We start from the raw sequence: 19277 nt of genomic DNA, 5'->3' as shown, positions 1-19277 counted from the left end.
TACAGATTAAGAGCAATAACCAAAAATCCCTTAACACTACATGAGAAAGAAATATATTATTTGAAGTCAGACTTCCTCCCCTAAAATAACTAACAGAGGTATGCTGCTTAAGTGACAGTGTAGATATCCCACTTTAGGTCACCATTCTTAATGTTATGTCTTTGCACTTCTAGAGGACAGCTTCTCAAACAATGTCTTCTGAGACTGGGTTATTAGTTCTTGGAGAGGCAGAGTGGGCATGAGCTAGAAATCCAACTGTCTAACTAGGAATTCACCGTTTTAGTTCCACAAATTCAGCAAATAACAAGAAATTAATTATTAGAGATTTTTATACATCAAAAATACACTCAGCATGAACTGTAACATAGGGACAGCTACCCTAAAACAGGCTTAAAAATTCCCTAACTACACAGGTACAAGATAACAAAATCAAAGCATTTCCCAAAATGGTTCTAAATAAGGAAAATCCCCTAAGAGAGTTGTGTGTGTGTGTGTGTGTGTGTGTGTGTGTGTGTATAAAATATATACATATATACATAAAATATAATGTAAGTCATTATAATCTATTGTTAAAATAGAGTAATTTTTAGCATAAATTTAAGTACTTCTTACCCTTTCAATACTGTGTTGCAAACGTAGTTTCATTCTTACAACTTCCTGTTGCCGAAAAAGCTCTTTAAGTGGATCTGACAGGGAAGGTGGTGGTGTAATCTAATTTTTAAAAAAACACATTAGTTAAAAATACTAGTTTTTATTTACAACAATAGGCTATTCCTAATTTTTTAAAAAGTTTTATTTACTTAAGTAATCTCTACACCCAACAAGTGGCTCAAAATCGTGACCTCAAGATCCAGAGGCGGATGCTCTTCTGACTGAGCCAGCTGGGCAAATGGGCTATTCTTATAAAATTAAACCTTTTAGTCCATTACTTAATGAAAACATCAATTATGATGTACTCTGAATTAGATAATACAGTAACAATTATACAACTTGTTCTCAATTTCAACGGTCTAAACACAGCATAGCATACCGATAAACTCCAATGTTTTAATTCTTTGAAATTTGCTGTGGCAAATTTCAAAGAGCAAATTAGAAGGGCTAAGGACTAAGGAAGTTCCTTATTACAGAGATACATTTTAGAGCATCAGTAAGTGACAGCTCATATACTGAGGGAGGGTTCACAAAAACAGAAAAACACCAAGCAAACAGTCCTAAAGGTTATAGTAGTCTGAGTCTTAGTGTAGTAAACATGAAGTCTCTTTGTAGACAGGATACAAACCAAATGCTAAAGTGCTGAGTTTTACATTTACTGAATTAAGTCTTTTATAAAAAGATGGAATTATCCTCTAATAGATTTGTAGTTTTCAAACTTCTTTATTACAGGTGATAACCCATTTTGTCTTTCCATACTCCAAAAATCTTACGGTTGGTTCATCTCTAATTTGATTCTTACAGTGGACTGCTTTCTGGTAGATGCTGGAGGTTAAGGAAGAAGATGCCATCTATGCACTGCTCTACAGTTAATACAGAGGTATCTGTGATCCCTTAATATTCTCCCTCTGCCCCTTGGAGTATCTATATTCCTCCCTCCACCCCCAACTAGCTTCTAACTACTGTCAGCGTTTGGGGCAAAGTAAGGTATCACAGTATGTTTTGGCACCATAGAATAACAGTTGGCTCTTCTGATTCTTTAGAAGGTGGGACAAGCAGATTCTATGTACTTCTCGACGTGGGGCTGAAGGAATTATACACCATATATGAAAAGCTCTAGCCATAGAATCAAACCTGGATCTAATCAGGACTCTATACTTATAATCAGTAAACAGTTTACAGGAATTATGGGGGACTGAAAAAGATGTTAAATAACATCATAAGGATTCACTCAGTTGAATCAATGTGGAAAATTCTACAGGACAAGTAACTTATTGGGGTGGATTATTTTTCAGGCCTCTAACTTCAGTAATACAATTGTTAGATGTCTGTGCCTTATAAACGTCTTTAAATTAGTAAGAGTAACAGTGAAGTTTAATGCTACTGTGTTTTAAAGTTTTCCAAAATCTTAAAGGCCTCCTTTATGCCCAGAGGAAGAGTATCTACTCCTTTGGGCCTGGCAGAGAAAGCTTCTTGGAGAGGGTGATACCTGAGGTTACATCTTAAAGGAAGAGCCAGAATCATGAGTTGAGAAATGAGTTGTGGGGAAAAAAGAAGGGAAAGAAGAGAGGGAGATAATTCACAGAAGACAGGACAGTGTGATCAAGTGCACAAAACAAAGAGACAGGACGGTGCCTGGACACAACTACAAGTTGAATTCCTGGGACATCAACTTTGAGGGAAAGAATGGTAGGACATGAAGATGGGGAGAGCAGCAGGGGCAAAGTAATAAAGGTTGTAGTCTATTCCGTAAACCAGCTTTTCTTTCTTTTCTTTTTTTAGACTAGCTTTATTTTATTTTTTTGAACATTTTATTTATTTGACAGAGAGGGAGAGATAGCAAGAGAGAGAGAGAGAGAGAGCACAAGCAAGGGGTGCAGCAGGCAGAGGCAGAGGGAGAAGCAGGCTCCTCGCTGAGCAAGGAGCCCAATGTGGGGCTTGATGCCAGGACCCCGGGATCATGACCTGAGTCAAAGGCAGACGCTTAACCAACTGAGCCACCTAGGCACCCCTAGCTTTCTTAAAGTGTGTTCCACGGAACATAGGGCTCATAAAGATGACTTGCAGGAAATGGTTCCAAGAATGAGTAAGTTTGGGAAACACTGTACATATATCCTTACCTAGGTGTCTCACAATTAACAAATTAAACTTAATGGTTCTGAGAAGTTCTGCAGTGAAGAAAGAAACCTTATTTTTAGATTAACGGTGTTTCATTTCCCAAACGTATTTGAGCATGAGCACTCCCCACCTTGCGCCACCATCATCCCCATGTGTTTAATTACACGCTGTGGAACAGATATTATGCATAACATATTAGGGTAAATTTTGTATGTGGTGGGAAACCACTGAAAGATCTTACAGCTCACTGCTGTGCTGCAGAACAGATAATTAGGAGGACAAGACTACAGGCAAGAAATTAAGGAAGCAAATCACTGTGACCCTGGTATGAGGAGGAGGAGGGAAAGGAAGGGAAGGGGTCTAAAAACACAGTGATTAAAGATAAAAGAGAGGGAGCAGCTGAGGAGGACTTGTGGGTCCTTTAGCATGAGGACCAAATGGCTGATAAGAGCTAATCCAGCAGTGGAGAGCAGACAGGAGAAAAGAGAAATAGGATTTTGGGTTAAGTTCAGTGCTGACATGTTAACTCTGTGGAGCTCATAGACATTCAAGTGGAGCTATATCCATTTAGCAAAAAAGAAGTTGAGAGAGGTTTGGGCAGAATACATAAATTTGGAAATCTGAAACATCTATCAATGTATAGAGAAATGGTAAAACCACCAAAAAGGAATATATGGAGACTTTCTGAGGAAACTTTCCCTTTCCTGTTTTCCCCATCTATCTTTAAGTGAATCATGTTTGTGAGTTTGTCTTTTAAGATCTGTGACTCCCAGGAGTCTCCAGAATATAAAATCTCTTGACAGCTTCCCTTGGATGTTCTTCCTTCCTGTCATCCACTCTTAGAATCCCACTGTAGGGACTCTGTGTGCTGGTACTCGCAACCACAGTAGATACCAGGATGTGACAAGTCTTTTTCTTTTATCCTCCCCCTGTTCATTTGCCTTTTGGGAACCTGACCTACAGTTTTTTCTTCCTTTGACTTCCTCTGGAAAAACAGCAGCATTCTGTTTAAATTATGAGAAAAATATCTGCTAGAAGACCAAACACTTAAATTGACTTTGGAGATGTTTCACTACATTTCTAACAGGTTCTATAAATAGATCACACAAATGTGGAGAGAGTAATTCAATAAAATGACAATTAGCTGACAGTGGAAACAAATGGATAAAATCATATTGGAAACTATTAAAAATAATGTAGTGTAAAAGTGATTTTTGTTATTCTGGTTTTTCATTCCTTTTTGAAATGAAGTGTTGAACAAATGAGTTTCAGTCCAGTAAGCTCAAAAGCACAGCCTTTTATGAGCAAAAGATGGGCGTTTGCATATTAGCTCTAATAAATATGAATCTTAAAGTTATTTTGAGCTGGATAAAATAATGGTAATCTCTTAAATCTATACAATATTTTAACGTTTTTAACGGGTTCTGGCATGTATTTCAACTTGCTTTGAGGTAGAGTTGGTATTACTGTTTTATGGATGTGAAACTTAAGAATCAGAGAAGGACTTATTTAAGATCACACAGCTGGTTTGTAGAAAAATCCAGACAAACTTATGTATACTACCTGGAAACTACTGCTCTTTCTACTATGTATGTGCTGTGTGTTTCTTTAATAATTCTCATTAAAAACAAACAAAAAACTCCCTGCTACACTCAGAAAAAATTCTCAGCTCCAGTTATAGCCCTTTCTGAAACAATATTTGATATAACTAAATTCTGATTAATCAAAGCTATATCTCCAGGATTCAAGGGAATTAAACTTGCATTATATCACCTTTGAAGGAATAAGAAAAGGTAATAAACACAAGCACACACAAGCCCACACAACATATATACAAATATGTGTGTCATACTATATATGCATCTTTCAATAGGTAGCGCTAAAAAGGCAACCTTATATGGTTCATTAGAATTGTTTTTAGTGAAATAGCTTGTACAAAGTTTAACTTAAATGGGTTCTTCACAGTTTTACCTACATTTTTCAAGCCTATAATACAACATACTTCAGTTAAAACTTCTTACCCTTTAAGGGGAAACAAAGGAACAAGAAAACTATTGGCTTTATATTCTTTAAGTTATTAACAAATTATTTTGCTGAAAGAATTTGGACAACAAATTTACTTATTTACAACTCTATTCTTTTAAATCTATTACTGCTTATTAATAGTAGAGTAATAAATAGCAAAATCCCTGTCTTTTAAGATTTAAAGGCTCTAGCATCAGATATATTCTGTGGATGTGGGACTAAAAAACCATCTTTCCTGTAACTTTTTGATCTTCTCTGAACTAGGCTTTGAAAAAAGAACATGTACAAAGGCATGATGTGAAACAGTATAGAATAGCCCGGGGAAGCATCATATACAGTTAATAGGGTAGTAACTATAGCCAAGCCTTAGAGAAGTGTGGGAGGACCTGTAGACAATGATGGGGACTTTTTCTATAGAAAACTGGGAGTCTCTAAAGATGTTTAGCCAGGTAGTCACAGAATCAGATCTGACTTATGTATTAGGCACCTAGACAGTAAGAAGGCTAGTGTGACAGAAGAGTTTAGAATAGAACCTATGGCAGCTGTTCAGAAGAATGCCTGTTTTGCTGGTTTCTGATATCCAGTTAGCACAATGCTTAGCACATGGTTATGAATTATTTGTTTATACAATACTTTGAATATCTGATTATGCAATATTCACATATGTGAATGAATAGTCTATGGAGCTAATGTGGTCCGTACACAGCAGTGGTAAGAGAGAGAGGGGAAAGGAAGTGAGATGAATGAACATGACTTAGTGACTGATATGATGGGAAGGCAGAGGGGAAGAGATGGAGGTTGAATTTTGGGTTCCTAGCCTGGGAAATTAGAGAGCAGATAATGACAGTAACTAAATCAGAGGGCAAAAAGAGCACTTTTGAGATAGGATAAACGGGTTTGGCATTGGATAATTATTTTATCCTGGTATTGGTACCTGATTATTATATAGATATTGTGGGACACTCAGGTGATGTTCAGAAGCAGCTAGAAACAGTTATGGAAATCAGTAGTGTATTCACAGCTGGAGATAAATCTGGGACTCATTCTACAAGAGATAAATAGTGTCCTAGCCCTTAATCAGATTATGAGCAGACATGTGAGCAGTTAACTGTGATATAGTGAAGGCATGAGGAAGACACAAACAATTCTGCTTTGACAAGATTTTGCACAGAGGTGACAACACAGCTGGAACAAAGGCATGGAAGAGGACAGAAAACGACGCCTGGCAAGAACAGTATTTTAGGTAGAAGGAACAGCAGTAAGTACCAAAAGTAGTGAACAAGAGATTTCTGTTGAGAAGTGAGTTAAGTATGGCTGAATTATTGGGTGAGTTTGGAAGTCGTGAGAAAATAAAGCTGGAGGGATAGAGCAGATTGGGGTCAAATTATAAAATGAATGGTTATGGTAAAATTAGATGTAGATTTTAAGCTGTAGGTAATGGGAAGCCAGCTAATCACAGCTAAGATATTTAAGTAGGGAAATAGTTTTTTTTTTTTTTTAAGTTTCATTATTTAAGCGATCTCTAAACCAACGTGGAGCTCGAACTCACGACCCTGAGATCAAGAGTCGCATGCTCTTCTGACTTGAACCAGCCAGCCAGGCGCCGCTTTACTGTTTTAAAAAGGATATACATTTCACAACAAAAGAGAATGCTTCTGCAGAAAGAGTAGAAAAAAAGAAGTGACAAAGTTGCTGCAATGTTCTAAGTGAGAGATGATGATGAGGGCCCTAAAACAGGGTGGTGGTAGAAGGTACAGTTAATGGAGAGAGTTCTAAGGTAGAATGGTTACTGGCGTCATCACTAATAATAATAAAGATTTGTTTCTGAGAGAGTGAGAGATAAATCATTTCTTTTGGTCTTTGGGAGTCTGAGGCTGGAGTGGATACTTGGCGCATGGTTAGACTCCTCCTTCACGAATGAGGCACTCAACCCCCAGCTCCTAGGAGTGTTGGAGGCTGAAAGCTCTCAATGAAGTTCCTCTCAAGGAACTGGCAATGGGAACACTGGAAGGAAAGACAGTTGGTATGCCCAAGGTCATGTTCCCTCCCTGGAGGCAGGCTACCTGTCAGAAGGGCCACCCCAATCCAGAGCTCCTGTGGGTTCAGATGAAATGAGTGCTGCAACTACATTTCAGTTTGACTTCTTGCTCTGCTGAACTGTGGTTCCTTCACACGGTTACAGGTATTGTTCCTGACAGCACCCACCAATAAGCTTCTTGCACACAATCTCAGGGTTCATTTCCTAGGGAACTAAACCTATGACCAGTATCCGCAGATCATTTAGATGCTGCTACCCAGGAGGCACCTACAGCTGATTGTGGTGGTCAACAGAGATGACATGGCTAGGTAAGAATTCTGGGGGACTAAACTGGCATATGGAAGAGTACTGAAACCATAGGAATAGCCAAGACCACAATGACAAAAAGTTGACTGAAGAACTGATTCCTAGAGAACTCTGATGCTTAAAGGGTGGGTAGAGGAGTCATTAAAAGAGAGAGAAAAAGATAAGTCATTGAGGCAAGGGAACCAGAAGAGAGTACCATCATGAAACCAACGAGGGGCAAATTTTATGAACAAGACAGTTACAATGTCGAATGTGACGAAGATCAAGTAGAAAGAAAAAGAGGCCAACAAATCTGGCATTACAAGCTCACTGGTGATCTGTGCCGGTGCATATGGTTTAAGGGATGAACAGAGAAAACATCAGGTATAGGCTACTCTTCAAGAGTGCAGTGGTAAAGGAAAGACAGAGGGAGATCTTGACAAATGGCACAGTCACGGGATAACTTTTTTCTCCCCAGGATGAAGGAGAACCAAATCACTGGTACTTAATGACTCCAGTCTGTCAAGAGGTATGTTTGACTTAATGACTCCAGTCTGTCAATAGGTATCCACCCACTAGAGAGAGAAAATTAAAAATATACCAGCAAGAAGTGGCTCAACAGAGGAAAGCTCCAGAGAAGACCGTTTCAGAAGCACATGTAAATGAGTTACCTTTCAAAGTAATAAAAGCATACCTCTTTTGGGATCAAAGGAAAAACAGGTAAGGAAAAAGAAAATACTGTAGAACAGCGCTGACTGATAAGGTAGCCACTAGCCACACATGGCTATTGAACACTTACTGAAAATGTTAGCCACACTTAGTTTGAACTGAGATGTACTATTATGTACAACAGATTTCCAATACTTAGTACAAAAAAAATATATATATATATAAAAAACATGTCTCACTCATAAATAATTTCTCTACACGGATGTATTTTGAAATAGGATTTTGAATATACTGGGTTAAATAAAATGTTAAAATTAATTTTACCTGTTTCTTTTTACTTTTTAAAATGTGGCTACTAGAAAAATTAAAACTACATTAAGTGACTCGCATTATACTTCTACTGGACAGTATTGCAGATGAATATCAAGTGATGTTACTCACTGTGGGAATGCAAATCTTGCTTAAGGGGTTTCCATCCAGGAGGTATGATCCATTAAATGTCACATATTCATCATAATACTGGGGTGCTTGAGGAATAACACTACATAACAATTTGCGCTTTTCTTCAATTTTTTTCCGTATGTGCAAGTATTCGAAATATGGATTTGCTCTCTCTGAACTGTATGGCTGAATCTCATCTAGTTTCAGAGAATCTACAACGGCCGCCAGAGACTGCTGAGTTTTCTCTTTTGCTTGTAGTAAAGAGGGACTCACTTGCACAGGCTGAGGTACACGTGACACTTTCCTTTTCCGTGGGTGGTGAATCTGAGGATCATCTTCTTCAGTCAATCTTATTCTTCCTCTAGGAGATGATGATTCACTGTCTTTTTCTGATAATAGTGTACAGCTAGCAAGAATCTGTTTGCTTTGATTTGTCACTGTAGTTGCTTTGTTTCTAGTCATCCTCTGAGGGATTTGGTTTTCAGTTTTATCATCTTCAGCATTTTCTTCTAATTCTACTTTACCTACTTGACCATATTTATGCATCTCTGGTTGAGCTGATTGTTGCAAATGGTTTTCCACACTTGATAAAGTGCTTTGTTGTGATTCTTCATCATCAATGGAAAGCAAACACTTTTCACCTTCAGGGCAATGTTTTGGATTACCTTGTTCATTTAGGTTTCCTTTTGGCATGCCTGTACTCATTTCACATAAATCAGACTCACATTTATCATTCAAATGAGTTAAGACCAAACTCTCCAGTTTGTTTTCTTTTTCATGTGAAATAACCTGAATATCAGATGTGCTATTTTCAACCTCATGGCCATTGGAAGACTTATACATTAGTTTGCTAAATGTGTAATGTGCATTTAGCTGGGAAGAAGCATCACTTCCACTAAAGTCTTTTTCTGGTGGTAATACAGGTAAAGTATTAACCTTTTCAAAATTTGGTGATGCTTCTTCAACAGTGCTTTCAGAGTACACTGGGACAAAGGCATCTGCCTTTTGAACATCTGTTAGGACAAAAGTATTCTCCATCTCTTTCGTAGATTCATTATCAGGATCTAAAACAGAATTGATAATTTGAACTGCATTTTTCTGTTGTAAAATACCCGGCTCTTGATTGGCAACATATGACATAGACATATGTTTAGAAAGAGATTCAGCATCTGAAAGTGATTGGCTGTGGAAAGAGCAAGGTTGTTGTGAAGGCAGAAAGGACACCGGGTCCTGAGCACAAGAGTTTCCTGGCAGTTCAGTCTGGAAAAAATCAGTGTTCTGTTCTTTCAGTATTTTGTTTTCAGAATTACAAAAACCCTGAAGAGAAGAATCTTGATCGGGTGTACTAGAATTTGGGCAGATCAAATCACTGGTGCTTAATGACTCCAGTCTGTCAAAAGGTATCTCCCATGATTTATTTTGGATCACACCAACTTGATTAGATGGTTCTAAATGCACAGGACTGTCCATTAAAGTGCCCACTGGAGCAGTACTCTTGATAACATTTATATCAGCTGAAATATATTTGCTGCTTACAGATCTAGTTGGAGAGGCTGCAAAACTGGAATGTATGTTAGACATATTTGAAAGTTCTCTTTCAGACACATTTAAGGACACCTCAGATTTGGGAGAAGGACAAACATCTCTTGGCACAGCTAAGCCACCTTGACTGCTTTCTTCTGATATTGTTTGGAATTGTTTTGTATGTTCACAAATGACAGATGGCATGCTACATCTTCGAACTTCTACAGTTGGTCTCCCCTCATTTATAACTAGTTTAACATCTTCTACAGAAGATGATCGGAGATGGGATGTTGGAAGTCTGCTTGTATATGGTGGTTTAATCCGCTCTGGAAGTTCAGCCAAGCTATCTAATTCCCTTTCATGAAGGGCAGGAGATTTGGCAACTGGCAAAAAAGGTGACTGGGAAAAGGACATTTGGGAATCTGAACCCTCTAACATAAAGTCAGAGTCATACTCAACTGGAGGCCTGGGGGTCGTCACTGTAGTATGGCAGGAATCTTCTGAACTAGCAACTGAGATCATGGATACAGATCTGGAGCTGAGACCTGGCTTTTCACTTTCTGATCTAGGAGATCTGTTTAAACTATTATCTGAAACAAAAGATGACTTCCCTAAATTTGTTACATTTTTGGTGTCAACAGATTGTGATCTGTTACTTACAGCATCTTTAGACTGTTTCTCCTTGGTATAAGCATCAGTCAACTCTGAACTCTTTGACCTAGTAAGTTCTTTATTTTTGGACTCAGCTAGTGCATGCTTTATTTTTTCTTTATCTTTTACTTTAAGTTCTAAACAATTACGATTTCTCAACCGCTCCTTTTCTTTTTGCTTAATTTTTTCTTTATGTTTTTTGTGCCACTGCTCTATTTCTAGGTCTTTAAGGCTTAGCATTCGTTCAAAACTTGTCTGCATTAAATCATCATTCACTAACCTCTTTTCTTTAGGTCGAGTATCTTTTGATGCTGGTGAGGACTTAAGTTTAGGCTTATCTGCTTCAGCTTTTAGTTTGAGTAAACTATTTAGTTGAATTTTATCCTTATGCTTGTCTCGTTCTTTGTATCTGTCTATATCTTTATCTTTTTTATCTTTCTCTTTCCCATCCGGGGTTTTCAAAGGTTCATCTTTTGTTTTTTCTTTAAGGGATAAAGTTTTCTCATGTTGTGCTTTACTACTGTCTGCTATACTTGACTTCTTCTCTTCCTGGAAGTGTTTGGAATTAGTTATATTTATGCCTTCTTTATCTCTAGATTTTTCCTTTTTATCTACCTCCCTGTCTTTTTCTTTACTTTTGCTTTTTTCTGATTTAGTAGAGTCACTATTGTCTGCTTGTTTGGGTTTTTTTTCTATCAAATGCTTTTCTTTGCTTTCTGCTAGATGCCTCTCTTTTTCAGGCTTGTCATGTTTTCTCTCCATCTTTTCTCTACTTTTCTCTCTGTCATCAGTTTTTTTCATGGTGTTCATATTTTTTATCTTCTCGCCTTCTTTATGGCACCTCTCGGTGTGGTGTGAATACAGCTTGTCTTTTTCTTTTATTCTGTCAACACAGTCAGTAAGATCTAACTTGTCTTTCTCTGACTTATGCTCATGTTTGATCTTCCTCTCTTTTTCAGAATTTTTTCTTTCAGTCTTCTCAACATCCTTTTCTTTAGTTTGAAACCGCCTCTCAGATTTTTCCTTATTTTCTTTTATATGCTTTTCTTGTTTTTCCATCTCTGTTTCCTTTTCCATTGAGTGTAACCCTATAGATTCTTCACTGGCATTTGTTCCTAAAGAACTGCATTCTGTTTCTTTATCTATGGGTATGTTCTCTCTTTCTTCTTTTAAATCTTTTTTTTCTTCCCTGAAAGATTTCTCACTTTCCTTTTTAATCCTCTCTCGTTCTTCTTTGAAATTCCTCTCTTTTGAAACATGCTTTTCCTTGGTTGATTTATCATCTTTTATGTTTTTTTCCAATTTTGATTTTTTTTCTGTTAGGGACTCATGTTCCATATTTAAAAACAGATCTTCAGTCTCATCACTTTTAAAAAAATTCTCTTTCCAAAATTCTCTGTCAAATTCTACACTCCGCTGCAGCTCTTTAGCACTATCTCTATTTTTGTATTTTTCCTTTTCACCTTCAATTTCTTTTTTATGCTTTTCTTTTTCCCTCTCTTTATGTTTCAATTTATGCTTTTTTAATGTTTTACCCTCTTTATCCATTTTTTTCAGTGTGCAATCTGAATTTTCAAATGTTGGACTATGATCTTCATCCTTTACTTTGGCATTTGACTTTTCACCAAATTCTAAGTGGAAATCTTTCTGATGTTTATTTTTTTCCTTATGCTTACAAGATTTTACACTTGAACTTTCTGGCAAGAATTCCGATTCTGTATTATCATACCGAACAAGATCAGGCTGTAATGACATTTCAGAACTTCCCGGTGATAAACATGTTTTAGTATGTTCTTGTTTTAGTGGTGTTGACTGCTTTTCACTTAGTCCACAAGAATGTTTAGGAGATTTACCTGTGGAGATATGAAATAAATGTAACGAAGTATCATCTTTTGGGCTAAAAGATTTTCTAAAATTCCCCTCCTCTCTGGTCTTTTCTGAGCAATCTAGTGCAGTATTAACTGTCAAGTTTGTTACTCTGGTATTTTCTTTCCCCTCTTTTTCTTGCTTCAGCTCTTGGTTCTCTTTATTTTTGTTCTGGTTCTTTAATTTTCTTTTAACTTTGCCTTTCTGTTTGTGTTCATTTGAAACTCCATATTCCTTTTTGGTTTGTGTATCAGAATTTGATGTTTCAGGGACAGAACATGGACCAGAAACCTTTTTATTCTGAAGAATTTCTTCATCTGAACTTTCAGAACTTGAATACAAAACTCTAGATGGCTTTTGTTTTTTACTTTTAAATGATTTGGGATAGAAAGCTTTCTCCTGTTTTGTAAATAAACTATTCTTTTCTACTTCAGCTTCATTCTCTTTTCGTAGCTCTTTCCTAAGAATATGTCTGTCATCAATCATTTTATTTATTTCTTCATCATCATCATCTTTGAACTCATATTCATCAAGAGCAGATGGAAGAGGTGCTTTACTGGGAATTATCTGTTTACTTTCACAGATGAGAGAGTCTTTCTCTGTCTCAGAGTCAATATTTTCATCAACACTGGAAGGATTTACAGACCGAGCCTCTTCAGAATCTAGAATAAGAAGAGAAAATCTGTTGTTGGTCAAGAGACAACTGCCAGAAAAATAAGGCTGAGAGAAAAATATAGCATATAAAGTAACTATTTCAATTCAGAAAAAATTTCAGAATTATATGTGAATAATACAATAAAATATGTAAGAACTCTGCTACAGTATTTTGGGAAACATTTATAAAGAATCTGCTTCATAATAAGATCCCTTGACACTTCTAAAAGCACACAGTATAATGAATTCAGAATTCATATATCAAGATACATGATATAAAAATGTATAGTATAAAGCAGAAAATCCAGAGGACTGAATTCAGGGGAAACACTGGTTATATAAAATTTTACATATATGTACATTTTTTTTTCCTGAAGAATACTGAAGATTCTCTGATGCAAAAAGGATGAAGACCCACTAACTTAAAGGGACTAATTAAGTATATATCACCTACTGTCTTATAGATTTCAGAATTTTTATGAATAAAATCATGAGGGATCAAGTGAGTCTCATATAGTAACTTAAATAAAGGTGAATGGTTTTGCCTATACAAGACACATGACTATCTGCTTAAAAAAATTAAAGTCATGTATCTCCCAATTACATAATCAAGATTGTAACAGATATTAGACCTGACACTAATATACACTCTAGTACAATGGGGGGAAGTAATGGGCTCAATTTCTACATTTTAAGTGCATCAAAAATTACTTTTAAGTACATGGAAATTTAATTGCATTCAAGCTGTATAAATGTAGCCAAAACATTGCCAGATTCTATTTCATTATATCATCTTTTTTTAAGATTTTATTTTTAAGTAATCTCTATACCCAACATGAGGCTCGAACTCACAACCCCAAGAGTCACATGCTCCACTGACTGAGCCAGCCAGGCACCCCTTATATCATTTTTAAGAAAAAGGTTTTTTTCTTCTTCCTAGGTGGGGGTGGGCATCTTTTTTTAGTTGAAATGTATGTTGTATACATTGGGACTCAATCTGAAAAGAAACTCAGGCTTCTAACTAAAGGTAAAGAAAACTGAGGCCTCTGACCAAGGAGGAAACAGCATACTCACTATAAAAATGATAAATTTGTTAAGTATTTATTAAAATTGTTTATTAAAATTGTAAATTTAATATAGTAAGCTTCCTCTAAACTGATCTAGACTCCAAATACTCTTCTCACATAAAAATTCAAATTCCAGCAGCATTTTAGGGTGTCTATAAGGTACTGGGCACTGTATAGGAGCTCTGGAGAGATCACAATCTTACTTTTGGAGAAGAGGAATATTCTAATGAGTGATATGGTTATACTGACACACGGTATAAAAAAGAACATTTCTGGAATTATAACTGCTTGTACAGATGTTGCAAATACTCCCCATTCCCAGCTATCAATATTGCAATATATAGTATCAAACTACAGAACTTTATGTTGCAAAAAGGAACATCTATTTTGGAAGCAGTGTTTATTTTGGTCCCTGATTAAGTGACTACAAGAATATGTTACTTATACAAGAGGTGTTATTTTCTATTGTTAATTTTTTATTTATAATTTGCTCTTGAGAACTTATCTTTATGTGTAGTTTTCAAGGACTTAATTCTTTATGATTTACATATAATTATTCTATATATATTGTCTCCCCTTAGATGATTACTTTTATTGGAAATTAGGAATGATTTTTTTCCTTTGTATATCCCACAAAACCTCAGTTCTACACTAAGAATCAGACTTCAATAAGTATTTATTCTGTCCCACCAGGCACACAGTGTTAGGTGCCAGGTGGTGATAAGATAAAAAGACAGTCCTGCCTCTTTAACAGTTATACAACCTGATAATAGCTAATAAGGCAATAGATACTAGGTCGAAAGGGTGTACGTGGGAAGCAGTCTGCTTGGGAGAACTAGAGAAGGAAAGCAGGATTCTCAAAGAAGTGGCACTAAAGCTAAGGCAAGAAAGACGTACAGGGATTTCAGGGCATGGAAATAACAGTGACCTAAACAAGCAGATCCAATTACAGCATGTATACCATTTTACATAAGGCTTTTTTCCATTTAACAGATCACATTTTCTCCTGAAATTAAATCTTCATTACTATTTTTAAAGGCTGCATATTACATTGAGTTAATCTGTACTCATTTAAGTCATTTAAACATTCAGGTTGTTTCCAATTATTTGAAGATATAGATATCTAATGTAGAAAAATTTTTTGTACATGTTACTTGAAAACAGCAATATGTCAATTTGTGTATGAAAAAAGAAATGAGAAATTCATCAAAAAGAGTATCTGTGCTGAACTTTTTCTGGAGTAATTACGGGTGACTTTTATTTTCTTTTTCAAACTTTTCTCTATTTTCCAAATTCCTAGCATAACAGATATATTATTTTTATCATTAGGAAAAAAAATTTTTTTTTTTAAAGTTCACTAATAGGGGGGTGCCTGGGTGGCTTAGTCACTTAAGTGTCCAGCTCTCGATCTCAGCTCAGGTCTTGATCTCAGGGTTGAGTTTAAGCCTCGTGTTGGGCTCCTTGCTGGGTGTGGAGCCAACTGTATATATATTATATATAAAGTTCACTAATAGGTATGAAATAGCATCACTATTTTTTTGATTATTGGTGTGGCTCATTTTGCCATGTATTTGTATTTCCTCCTGTGTAAATGTCACTTAATAATTTCTTCAGCCTATTTTCTCCTGGTCTTTTTGTCTATGCATATTAATACATTATTTAAATTATACCACACATATAATCTCATGTATGTTTTGCTTATTATATCATAGTGCTTACCTTGAATATACACATTCAAGATTTAGTGCAAATTCTTTAAGGGAATTACACATATGTGTACGATGAGAGATATAAGATTTGTCATTTGTGTTCCTGATTCATCAACTGAAGGTAATTAAGCAGTGCTCTCCAACCCAGACATACTTTTTTTCCTATGGTTCTTTTTCAAAGACTACATTTTTAAAAGGGAAAATAAAAATGTAAGTTTTAAAGTGAGAAAGTTAGCTTGACACTAATTAATGTCCATGGTGGGAGTGTGGCATTACTCCAGTGCAGGACTGTAACCTGGCTCTGGTCACTGAGTTGCATGTGCCCAGTGGGCTTGCTCCACTGCAGGGTGGTTCTCAGCAGATGGTGGCAATAATCCTGTGCTGTTCTCATTAAGATTTTTTTGCCTTTTCTTAGGAGATGATCGCTTATAGTGAGAAAATCACCTAGACACTCTAAATCCTCAAATTCTTATAGTCAAATGGCATGGCTATTATAGCTTTTCTCCATTTTGTCCCAATCTTTTAGTCTTCAATTATCTAATCAGTAAATTTGAATTTGTATTTAAAACATATATCAAATTATTTCTGACAGAAATTTCCTTTAAAAAATGTTAATGTTTGGGGAGGTTGGGTGGTTCAGCTAGTTAAGTGTCTGACTCTTGATTTTGGCTTAGGTCATGATCTCAGGGTTGTGAGATCAAGCCCTGCATTGGGGCTCTGTGCTGAGCATGAAGCCTGCTTAAGATTCTCTCCCTCCCTTTCTCCCACTCATACACGTTCGCTCGCTCTCTATTGGGGGGGGGGGCAACACCAAGGAGAGGAGGGGCAGTGGGAGAGGGAGAAACAGACTCCCTGATGAGCAGAGAGCAGGAGGACATGGGAGCTCAATCTCAGGACCCCGGGATCATGACCTTCGCTCTGTTTATCATCTCAAACAATTTTATTTGGGAAACTAGGAAGGAAAATGAGAAATACAAAGGTTAAGCAATCATTCAAGCATTAAACTTTTTCTTAAAGCATTTTTCTTCTCCATAAAAAAAACGCTAAATAATAAAAGAAAACTTAATTGGTTTAAAACATTTAAATGTATTTGAAATTTGCTCTTGTACTTCTCAAGGCACTTTTAGATATTTGCAACAAACACTAGTGACACTTACAGAATAGTTAAATGTTACTTGAGGTCACTATTATCCTTAGGCTTGACTTTTTTCCCTACTGAGGCTACCCATACATTTCCATCTTTTCTTGTATGGTATCCAAAAACGGGCAGCAGTCAAACAGAGCACATGTGACCAATGCAGAGAGATGGTAATATATAAAGTAAATCCCTCTTTCAAAATCTCTCCAAAATCACCAGTGTGCATTTGACAAATCAATTACATCTCACAAGCCTAATAAGAAATTCACTAGAGGCTGGGCTTTTAAAATGGTTTGAATTATATTAAGTTTTAAGAAACGTATAATTATTCTAATGTCACATATATTCTGGGAGTGGATGGATGATGATACAAAACTAAATACACCATGACCCTAAAACTTGAACTTATAGCGAAGTCCAGGTCTCTACTTTTCCTCAGAGCTTCAGACGCCTAACTTGGACATTCTGGGACTCATTCCAACCATCCTAACTCAAAATTGAGGACATTCAACTCCTTACTTTCTCTTCTGCAGCTTTTTCCTCTTGCTGCTTAAAGCCACTATCTCCCACTTCTGTAGCATACCAAGCAACCCACTTACTCCAGCTGAAAACTTCTGAGCCATTTTTAACATTCTCAATTCCTCAACTTCCAAAATTAACTGTTCAAAGTTTCAATCTCTGGACTATCTCTTAAATCCATCTTCTATTTCCACTACCACTGTCCCAGCTCAGGTTCTCATCATTTCTTGCCTAAATCAGTTATCACTTTAACCACAATGTGGCCAGCATTATAGAACATATTATGTCTCTCTTCATCTGAGGGCTCCCTACTCTAGGATAAAATAAAAACTACAGAGATGATGGCATGAGACTTTTGAAAATCTAAAACACTCTCCTACTATTATTTATTCATAACAGCAATTATTATTCCTATTTAAGAGACATGTAAACAGAGTCTGAGCCAGTTAAGCATCTTGGTCCAAAGTTACCTCACCCTTAGGAAATTTATCCCAGGATGCTCTAGTCCGACTTCACAGTATTTTCTACATTGTCTCCCACCTCTCATTTCTTCTTGCTATTCGCATTAGCCATACTAGTATACTACTCACTCTTCCCCAAGTTTACATGCATATTTATGTGGATTATGATCAGCTGCTCTTTAGCATTTCCCAACTACTTAACTAGAAGATATTTTAGATTAGAGGTTAGGGGGAGGAGCACTTCAAGAATTTATATATAGGAAGGGCTTGGGGTAGTCACCTGTTATGGGGAGGGTGTTGGGTAGGGGACTTGTCTTGAGGCTATGTTTGCATTGGTATTTATGGAGATTACATGTTTATTTGGAATGGTTTGGAAGGAGCTACACTTAACTTATTTATCCTTTGGGAACATCACTTCCAAAAGGTGTGCATTTTTTTTTTAATCTGTTATTCTCATCACCTTGGATATGGGAGGTTGAAGACTGTCTGTTTCCCAAAAAGGCAAAGGGAAGGCTATCTGTTCCACTATATCCTCAATGCATTCCACCTATTCTAGATGTGTATGTGCTTAAATACATGCACGCACAAGATTCAGCTTCCTATAAACCTACAATAATACATTACTTTATTTTTAATAGTGCCTCCCTAAATTTATAGCATCCAGAGAATGAAAACTTGTATTTTATATTTGTGGGATGGAGCATGGTAGGGTTGGTAGTATGCTTACTGAGAAAAAAAATGGCCTTTTATGGAATTTGACACTCCTTTGTGGGAAGGGGACCTTCAGTGAGGTAGCTGTAATTTTCTGCTTGTTTCCCACATTATTCAACAGATACTTTAAACATAAGTCCATGACTTACACTTGGGGACTTTCATTAAAACATATAGTAGGTGCTTAACAAATGCAGAATAAATATGCAAGTAGGGCGTTTTAGAACCATATTAAGAAATCAAGAAATCAGGGGTGCCTGGGTGGCTCAGTCGTTAAGCGTCTGCCTTCAGCTCAGGTCATGATCCCAGGGTCCTAGGATCGAGCCCTGCATCGGGCTCCCTGCTCAGCAGGAGGCCTGCTTCTCCTTCTCCCACTCCCCCTGCTTGTGTTCCCTCTCTTGCTGTGTCTCTCTGTCAAATAAATAAAAACTTTAAAAAAAAAATCAAGAAATCAAGTGGGGGTACATAGGGTAGAACAAGAGGACTGTAGAAAGGGATATAAACAAGAAATGCAAATTTAACCACTCTACAAGTTTGTATAGCATCCAGGCGGCAAATGATGTTGCCGCTGATACCATCTGGGTAATTCATTGCTGATGTCCCCTTTAAACTCAGGAATTTGAAAAGGTGGCGAACATTTCTTCCACATGCCATTAGTTCCCATATCACCTGTCATGTGGAGCACAGCTCTGTTACTTGATTTGCTTTAAGCCACCTTGAATTTTCATATAGCTTGCACTTTCACACATT

General features: G+C 36.7%; 1 protein-coding gene across 4 annotated transcripts in view; it reads right to left on the bottom strand.

Moving 5' to 3' along the window:
• The window catches only part of ANKRD12 (ankyrin repeat domain 12), a 122346-nt gene that overhangs the window by 10117 nt on the left and 92952 nt on the right, over positions 1-19277 (bottom strand). For 3 of the 4 annotated variants that reach the window (XM_028123916.2, XM_028123917.2, XM_028123919.2), the window contains 2 exons: positions 8228-12930; positions 613-711 (listed from right to left, as the gene is read on the bottom strand). In XM_028123916.2, the coding sequence (XP_027979717.1) occupies positions 613-711; positions 8228-12930 (4802 nt within the window). The remainder of the gene's footprint in view (positions 1-612; positions 712-8227; positions 12931-19277) is intronic. The other variant, XM_088019724.1, reaches the window with a different exon arrangement.

The sequence above is a fragment of the Eumetopias jubatus genome, unplaced genomic scaffold (assembly GCF_037043125.1).
Source record: "Eumetopias jubatus isolate StellerSeaLion01/CBP00866 unplaced genomic scaffold, mEumJub1_p1.0 scaffold_16, whole genome shotgun sequence".
Lineage (NCBI taxonomy): Eukaryota > Metazoa > Chordata > Mammalia > Carnivora > Otariidae > Eumetopias > Eumetopias jubatus.
The sequence above is the reverse complement of the archived record's forward strand: the minus strand, read 5'-3'. Positions and strand labels throughout refer to the sequence as shown.